The sequence below is a fragment of the Argentina silus genome (assembly GCF_951799395.1).
Source record: "Argentina silus genome assembly, chromosome: X".
NCBI classification, from domain to species: Eukaryota; Metazoa; Chordata; class Actinopteri; order Argentiniformes; family Argentinidae; genus Argentina; species Argentina silus.
Window position 1 is genome coordinate 20,357,748 of NC_139653.1, and position 9,027 is coordinate 20,366,774.

General features: G+C 39.6%; 1 protein-coding gene across 4 annotated transcripts in view; it reads right to left on the reverse strand.

Annotated features, from left to right (window-relative positions):
• Positions 1-8,389, reverse strand: part of klhdc3 (kelch domain containing 3) — a 31,077-nt gene extending 22,688 nt beyond the window's left edge. For 3 of the 4 annotated variants that reach the window (XM_083695659.1, XM_083695661.1, XM_083695662.1), the window contains exons 1-5: positions 8,323-8,389; positions 6,235-6,467; positions 3,113-3,289; positions 2,559-2,674; positions 2,271-2,342 (exon numbers count right to left, since the gene is read on the reverse strand). In XM_083695659.1, coding sequence (XP_083551785.1) covers positions 2,271-2,342; positions 2,559-2,674; positions 3,113-3,289; positions 6,235-6,388 — 519 coding nt within the window. In that variant the 5' untranslated portion in view covers positions 6,389-6,467; positions 8,323-8,389. Of the gene's footprint in view, positions 1-2,270; positions 2,343-2,558; positions 2,675-3,112; positions 3,290-6,234; positions 6,468-7,118; positions 7,201-8,322 lie in introns of those variants that run through there. The other variant, XM_083695660.1, reaches the window with a different exon arrangement.
• Positions 8,390-9,027: the final 638 nt, after the last annotated feature.

Here is a 9,027-nt window from a genome sequence, read left to right on the forward strand (position 1 = left end):
AGCTGAAAGACTCAGAACACCGGCCTGTAAAGAAGACAAAGACTCAAATGTTCATACAACTGATAGTAGTGTGTTATCAACACTCCACTCACATTCCATATTGGGGTGCACGGCCAGAAAAAGGTAAATTGAAGAAGGGCTCAATCACTTAAATGTACCTTTATTGCAAACGAAGACAGACAATGTGACCTGACGAAGATCCGTTTAAGATCTAAATGATATGTCTTAGTTTGTAATAAAGGTATGTAGTGGAGCATTTTAGTGTGCAGGCTATTACTTCAATATACAGCCTCCCAACTTATTAAAACAAAAAGCAATTCCTTAAGAGGATGGCAATTTCAGGTAAACAGTGCCATCTAGTGGAATCATGTAACAAAGCCAGAATCGCTCACATGCTTGATTTAAAATGCTCAAATGGATTGTGTGAAAAAACTATTGAATTCAAACATAACAGTTTTCCCTGGCAAAGACTCTTTACTCAGTGTTACTAATGATGATTCCATGGTCTCTGATGTTTTAGATCTCAAAAGAATTGTTGATATATTTCATATGTTAAACTGATTGATAAACTTGAGAATACTGTTAGAACTATGCAATGAAATGAACACCACATTTCAAGTAGTGATTATGGCAAAATCCAGACAGGAAGAGATGAGTCTGGCAAGAACCTCTTCTTCATCCACCCTTCTTGCCAATCATCTTGGCCTCATTCATTATGAGGGTTTAGGTCAGGCTTTAGTGCATGCTCTAAGCTAAATACATTGTTATAACCTCATACACACACTGACTGGTAATAGAGTGATGTTTGTAATGCCAAGATTGGCCTGGTGGGGAACTATTCAAACACTAATGCATGGCTGAGAGCAAATCACAAAAGTAAAACGTGATTGGCACTAACTGAATGAAAAACCTACTTGACAAAGGCATACCTCCAGCCCTTTTCCCTTTAGTATACCAGTAGGCCTACTCATGATAATGCTTTTTTCAAATGCCTCTGATTCCAGAAAATGTTGCCATTCTTACAGGTTGCCCATCTTTAAAGGTGCAATATGTAGCCTTTTCTCCTTGAAATTGTCACTAAATAACCATGCTAAATCATTACGTTTGATGCATTGGCACTGTGTGCATCTGCCAAGACCCTACCCTTCTGCCTGAATTTGCTTTTCCAAAATGTTTGGGACGTTTCTGAGCGTCTTTCACTTGCTGTGGGCATGTAACCTGTGACTTGCGTGTGTGGCTCAGTGGATACCTACCACCTGGCAGCCGCAAGCATTTCTCACTGCTGGAAGCCGACCTAAGCAACGGAAGCCTTTGTGTGCAAATAAGTTTGTAACATGTATTCTGATGATTTTTCCTAGTAAACGCCCTATTTGACATTACAGCCTTGCTGGGTTTTGTTTGGGAAATTTTGAGGGGATTTGCTTAGAACTTTGGTTTTAGTGAATGTGATCATCCGTGTTCCGCGAATATTTCCAAACTAAATAACCGCTGCATTTTCAACCACACGTCCTTTGCTACTTTCAAGGTCATGTAACAAAGACATTTTCTGGATAAAAACGATTGATAAGATTCTTCTGTTTCAGTTAGAAGAAGTTTGCATTGAGCAAGGGGAGGGAGAGGAGGAGACACTTCTGAATTGTCATTGCAATTCCCATTGTAGTCAAAAGAGGGTGCAATCCTACTTAGGGTGCCTTTAACTGTAAGACAGCAGACACATTTGTATGTTTGTGTATAAGGCCGTTCTAGAGCAGTTGCCATCATTCACCCTACCAAGGCATGGTCCATACAGACCGAAATCACAGAATAGTATCTTATATCATGTTCCAAACACAAAAACTGAATTTGGTAAAGAAGTGCTTTTAGCTATGCTGTCATCATCATGGAACATTTTAGGAGTTGAAACTTGACCATTTTATTTCCAGGTTGGAGGGCTATTGATCATGAAGTGCACATGCTTTTAACTATTCATCAATAGGAATCCAACTCTTTTAAGTTTGTTTAAGTGTTGTGTATTTTATGTCCGTAAAACGTTGTGTATGCTGCTTTATTGGCCAGGGCTCACATGAAAAAGAGATTAAAAGTTCCAATGAAAAACTTTTAAATAAAGGATAAATCCGGTCAACTGCACATCACCAGTAATGCCAACCCCTAGGACCAACCCTGGCATGACCACTTCCAATGCAACAAGAAAGACTATGGAGCATCATCTATGATCTAAGTTTGGTCTTGCAAGAAAGAGGGCAAAGTAAAAGATGGTGGTTCCAACTCACTCTTGCATTAACTAAAGACCAGGCCATGGTGGTGGTGTCCAGCTTGTGGATGTCATTGGAGAAACAGTCAGCCTGCAGGGTAGGAAACAAGCAGGATCACACCATGGTTGTCACAGAGCTTGCTTTGTTGGCAAGGGAATCTCATTGTCATCAGGTATACTTTGCTTTGAAGACAGTGATAAAGGGTCAAATCAATACAGTAAAAACTCAATTTGACAGGTAAATTATTTCTGATAGTTTAGAGCTTTGTGTGACAATGGCTATATTACTAGTAGGGTTAGAACTCACCAATTGCTCGTATCCTCCGAAGATGTACATGGCCTTACCAAGGACACAGGCTGAGTGGCCATCTCTCGCCCCTGGAACTGTCCCCGAGATTTTGGGTGTGAACCACTTGTGGCTGTCTGAAGACCAAAAGCAGACAATGTTAAGCCATACCTGTTTTTATTATTTCTCTTTTGTCATGAATTGCTACCTCAATGTCAATGGTCTCAAATCGAAGCTTATGATTGGTTGGGTACTGTAGGGGGCAAAGGGGATTGATTGACTGTCTGTGGCTATACACTGTAGCATTGAAAGCTTTTTTCATATGGGTATACTGTATAACAGTTAGCTCTGCTAACCTATCATGTCAGACAGCTTCAGTTGTGTGACCACAAACTAGGAGGAAAATCACACCCATAAACAGGTGGTGATGCTAGAGCCACTTCTTGTAAAATGATAATCACCCACAATGGGTGCATCTTGCAAAACAACATACAGCAGTTGCAAAACAACATACAAAAGCAAATCATCACATAAGCAACAATAGGCATACTGTACAGGGTATAGGGTTTACTTACTGACATCAAAGGCATAAAGCACATTGCAGGCCCCTTCTGTGTCATTCCTGCCCCCCCAGATGTAGATGGTATCTTCCAGCAGCACGGCTGTGTGGCCATAACGCATGTATGGCACCTCACGGACATGTTCTCTCCCTCCCGTCCTAACTGGAGGCAACTTCATCCAGCGCAGAGACACTGAGTTTCAAAAAAGGAGAGGGAGGGAGAGAGAGAGAAAGAGAAACACTCAGGTTACTCCACATGCCTTAGCAACTAGTCAGTTCTTGTGAGTTTCCCCAGAGTGTCAAGAAGAGATATAAGCTACAGTGGATAGAGTTATAGTTTGTGAATGAACAGATGCATTTACCTTTGTGTCATAATTAGGCCAGCTATGGAATATGAGTATGGTCACTGAGAACGTAAATGCTGAACAAGCCAGATTAATCAGATTGAAGACAGACACTTAGCCCTTATAAACCAGCAATAAACATCTAGCATGAAGAAGAAGCATCTTTATGAGAATTTAAAAGAGGCAGGTGACACCAACCCATACAGGTAAAGACAAAGTTCACCAGTAATACAGAGTCTTTTAATAATAATTTTTAATTGATTGTGGGACTGAAATAAGTGTGGTATACTTGAATTAAACCCAGACTCATTACTTGGGTAATGGAAAACAAAGTCAACATGAATCAAAAAACATCTTGTAAACATCACTGACTAAATTGCTTTGAGATTAAAAAACATAATGTGCAGTCTCTTAAGATCTATGACCACATTCCTTATAATAACTAACTTTATGAGCGGAAACATTGCATACATTAATATAAAAGTGAGTTGGAAGATAAAAAAACCATCAAAGTCCTCTCATATCAAATTATGGCATGTACATTCATTATCAGATCAGTGCTAATGCTGAAACCCATTGTTGAGGCAGTGGGTTTACAGGGGAGGGGAGAACCATACTAAGGGGAGGGGAGAACCATCTTCTTCCTGAGACAAAATCAGGTGCTGTAGCTACGACACCTAAGAGAAACACAGGCCAGAATGAAAACAAAACAGCAAACATCTGGACCACACCACCTACTTTACACTATCGACTCAAAGCCACCTGTGAGTGGGGTTAACAACAGATGGTCATCAACCAACTATCAGTGGTGGAGGTTAGAAAGGCATTGGCAGAGACTGCCTCTCCTACTCTGACCCCCTAACTCAACATAAATATACACTCACTGAACACTTTATTAGGAACACCTGTACACCTTCTCATGGTGGTGTAATGGTATGGGGAATGTTTTGTTAGCACACTTTGGGGCCGTTAATACCAATCAATCATTGCTTGAATGCCACAGCCTATTTGAGTATTGTTGCTGACCATGTGCATCCCTTCATGGCCACAATTTACCCATCTTCTAATGACTACTTCCAGCATGATAATGCACCATGTCACAAAGCAAAAGTCGTCTCAAACTGATTTTATGAACATGACAATGAGTTCAGTGTTCTTCAGTGGCCTTCCCAGTCACCGGATCTGAATCCAATAGACCACCTTTGGGATATGGTAGAACGGGAGATTCACAGCTTGAAAGTGCGCCTGAAAAATCTGCATGAATGTCATCATGGACCAGAATCTCAAAGGAATGTTTCCAACATCTTGTGGAATCAATGCCCTACCAGTATTAGTATCGTGTTCCTAATAAAGTTCTCAGTGAGTGTATTTCAACATCCTTCAATGACAGGCAAATGGCATAAAAAGAAAGACTCAAAAACCCTGAGATAAAATTAGGGTTAGCGTATGAAAACGATATAACCAAGAAATGTATATTAGGCTACCGTAAAACTTCCATTAGTAGCCCGGGCGTTTATTTGTTTTAACCACAGAGCGCACTTGGCACAGAAGGAAGCCATGTTTTGGGAACACAAGATATGGTGGATCTATAACAACAGTGGTGCCAGGATGAGACACATGTGCCACGGGACTAAGTTCAGAGAAAAAGTTCTCTGTCCTCTCCACACACACATCTTTTTCATATAAAAAATGAATTTTCAAGTTTAGCTGTGGCTTCCAGTAAACAACTGTTCTATTTTCACCTGGGGGATGTTTTCTCTCTATATGCAAGTTTTTTGCTTTCTGTTGGTTACTGATGTTGTATTTGATTCTTACTTGAACATGAATTGATTATTAAATTAACAATAATAGATTATTCATCCCAATTAATTTAACACTAGTGTCTGCCACATTCTTTATTTTGAGTGAAAAAGTTGATTCCTACAGCACGTATTGGAGACTATTGAGCTATTGTTGGTGGCCGGTGCTGCTGCTCAACTGCTGCTTAAACCAGGGATAGGACAGAGCTGAATATACCATACTGTGAACAAATATCCACCAACATTATTAGCCTAAAATTAATCAGTTAAAACCAGACTAACCTTTTATAGATAATTAAATTACCATATTATCGTTTTTTTATTTAGAAATAATTATTTTATTATTACAAAGCTGAAATGCATAAATATGAAATGCATAAATAGTCTAAGACAATCAAGTCTTTAAGTCTTAAAACAGTGTTAAAAAAAAATAGCAGTACATGCCTCTATCAAAAAGGTAGGCTACCGGTAAAGATCTGTATATACATACTGTACTGGTAAAGATCTGTATATACATACTGTACTGGTAAAGATCTGTATATACATACTGTACTGGTAAGATCTGTATATACATACTGTACTGGTAAGCCTTTTTACACTATTCCATGATGGATTTGTCAACGATTGCAAGTTGTTGTCTACAGTAGGCTATAATAATCTATTTATTGACCCTGTGTTTTTTAGGGACCGGTGCTTATTTGCTTAATAACAATAACAATAATAATAATAATAATAATAATAATAATAATGCTATTTAATAGACACTTTTATCTAAATCAACTTACTGTACAATGAGTGCATACATTTATTTTTATATATGGTCCCAGCAGGAATCAAACCCACAACCTTGACATTCGTCGCACCATGCTCTACCGACACACCCCACTGTTGCCTATGAGACATACTACACAGGCAGAGGAAGCAGCACAGCTTCACGTCCGTCTCATGGTGCTAGAGCGCAATAACATTTGTATAACATTTGCTTCCCACCTTACCTGTGTTGAAGACATGCACATCAATCTGACGTAGCGTCTCATAGTCCTCCCCAGAGCAGTAGCCTCCAAAGGAGTACACTTTGTGCCCCACAGCCACAGCAGCATGGTTGACTCTCCGCGGCCCTCCTTCCAGGTGCACAGTCCAGCGCAACATTCCACGCGCAAGCACCTCCGTGGCAGCCTTTCTTAGACCATCACCCTCTTGCCTGCTTGGACCCCATCAAGCTGCAGACCTGGGGTCAGAGGGAGGGGTGGAGAGAAGAGTATTCAAGGTTAGATGTGGGAAAACAGTTAGGCTAGATAAGGGAGACTACTGGGAAAGAGGAGGGAACAGTTAGAATGCAAGAGGAACTGTTTGTCCTCTCTGGCCCTACTCAAATCTGCTCTGCTGTTGTTGACAGGTCCTTAAACCCCTGCATTATCTGAGAAGGGTATTTTAAGAGGTGGTTAGGCCAATACCTACACTCTGCTGAAGTTCTGTATATAGCTCATCACTGCCCTTTTCAAAAGACATAAGAAGTATAGGCTACATCTTTTTACGCGCTTGTATAAAACGAAACTTTGATGGTTGAACTAGGCTAATTGTGAGCTAGGCTATGTTTATCCTTTGTATATCAGAGTCAAATTGTGGAGTGAATATCTATCAGGTTTTCAAAGATGCTAATTCAAAAACCTTTTTAGCCAATTTTGCAAAAGGTCTCTATCATGAGTGTGAAAATAGAGAGAGAGAGAGAGAGAGAGAGAGAGAGAGAGAGAGTGAGAGTGAGTGAGAGAGTGAGAATATGTACAGGGAATCTGATACCCCTTGTGTCATGCTCAACTGACATTTTGCAGTGTGGGGAAAAGCAACCCTCCACCCTCCGTCTCTTCAGTCAAATGCTTACTGAGACTTTAGACAGTGGATTGACTTATCTACTTCCCTTTATTAAAGATGACAGATTAGGGAGGAATCACCAAAGTAGAAAGCCTGACAGCCACCTCCTCTGTCTCTGTAGATAAAGGACAATAAAAAAGGTTGCACTGCCTGAGTTTCAAATAAGCCTAGAGCGTAGGAGGAGGCCTACTAAAAAATATTCACTCCCCATGACATGCATTGTTAAGACATTGACACTTCCTTGACATTAAACAGTCAAATGTCTGCAACCTACTTATGAATTGTGTAGATATATCATGAATAGGCCGAAGTCAGAAATTCAAATATTTACAGATGCACACAGGCCCAAACATAAAACACCTCTATTCTCTCTCCAAAGTCTACTGTTCCAGTGACCTCCAACCTTCTATTAGCTTTTAGAAATAAACCCTCAGAGGACTAGCTATAGATATGCTAGGCGCATAGTCATTCTATTTCTATGGCTAGGCCGACCTCTCTATTTCAAGCACCTCACTGAAAAGGACGTAGTCCCATCCTGATCACACAGTATGCTCTATTTTAGCAGGCTGGTTAGCTAGTAAACTAGTTGATTCAATGCAGATAATGACTGACTGGCTACTGATTAGCTAGCTAGCTATATAGGTTACAGCTACTGTAACTAAGATAGCTTGCATGTACATTTTGTATGTATCCTAGCTATGTGTATTTGCAGATTTACGGAGCTAGTGCACTGTTGTTCCAACTGGCTCTGGAACGTTCCATTTTATTCCAGCAATTGACTGGTTAAAAATGCTAACCACAGATGAATCATTTAAAGAACTGTTGCATTCCCTGATATATAATAACTAATGTTGGTTGGACCACAGACACACAGAAATTATTCTCTGGTTTCACTTCCACTGCGAGAAGCTGGCAAGTCAGATATATATCAACATGTTAGTCAGCTAGTCAACGTACACATTAAAAAGCTAGCTTGCTGATTGAAAAAAATCAACTTTGTTGATAGGGATGCTAGGTAGCTAGCTATAGTTGTTGCTAGCTAGCAAGCTACGCTAACTGCTAAATACCTTACCACCGGCCTCAAACTGGCTAACAATCCAAATAAAGTCTATCAAACGTTTGCTATCAGTATAACGAGTTACAAGACAATAGTTAAATTGGTCATCTAGGTAACCATGTCAAAATCCACAAAAAAGGAAATTAATCTGCTATACCTTGGAAGCTACCTAGACAGTGCGATCCACACCCTTCACGGCCCTCGTGACGTATTGTTGACGGTGACTGATCCACGTTGCTGTCAAAAACAAGAACAAATCTTGGGCCGCGTTCAGCACGACACAACGTTGTGCAACGTTTAATTGAACAGAACCAGTATGTTTTAAACTAGAACTGGAAGTTTCTAAAGAAACTTCGTGTCCTAACGAATTCTTATTTTGGTAGTTGATAAAGTTAAAAGATGGGTTGGACTATACTATAGATAGTCCGATAGATTCATAGATAAATAGATAGATAGATAGTGAAGCTTAAAATATGAAAAAGTGGATACATTTTGAAATGTCCCATTCAATGGGAATGGCTATAGGACTGAATAGGATTTTACGGCTCAAAAAGTATAAATGGTATTAAACTGAAGTTACACAAGTTTTGCCATTTAAAAGTTGATTTGAAAGTAATAGGTTAAGCGGTTTAGGACTTTGTGCAAATTTAAGTAAAGCTCAAAAAGTGTAAATAGTATTAAACATCTGAATGAAAGTTCTATAAGTGGAGTCAGTCTACACCAATAGGTGCCCTGCGTAAGTAATGGGACAGTGAAGCATTTTTTTCTTCTTTTGACTCTACACTCCAAAAGTTTGGATTTTAAATAAAAAATGAGGTTAAAAAAGAGATTCTCAGCTTTTATTTAATGGTATTTGTGGTAT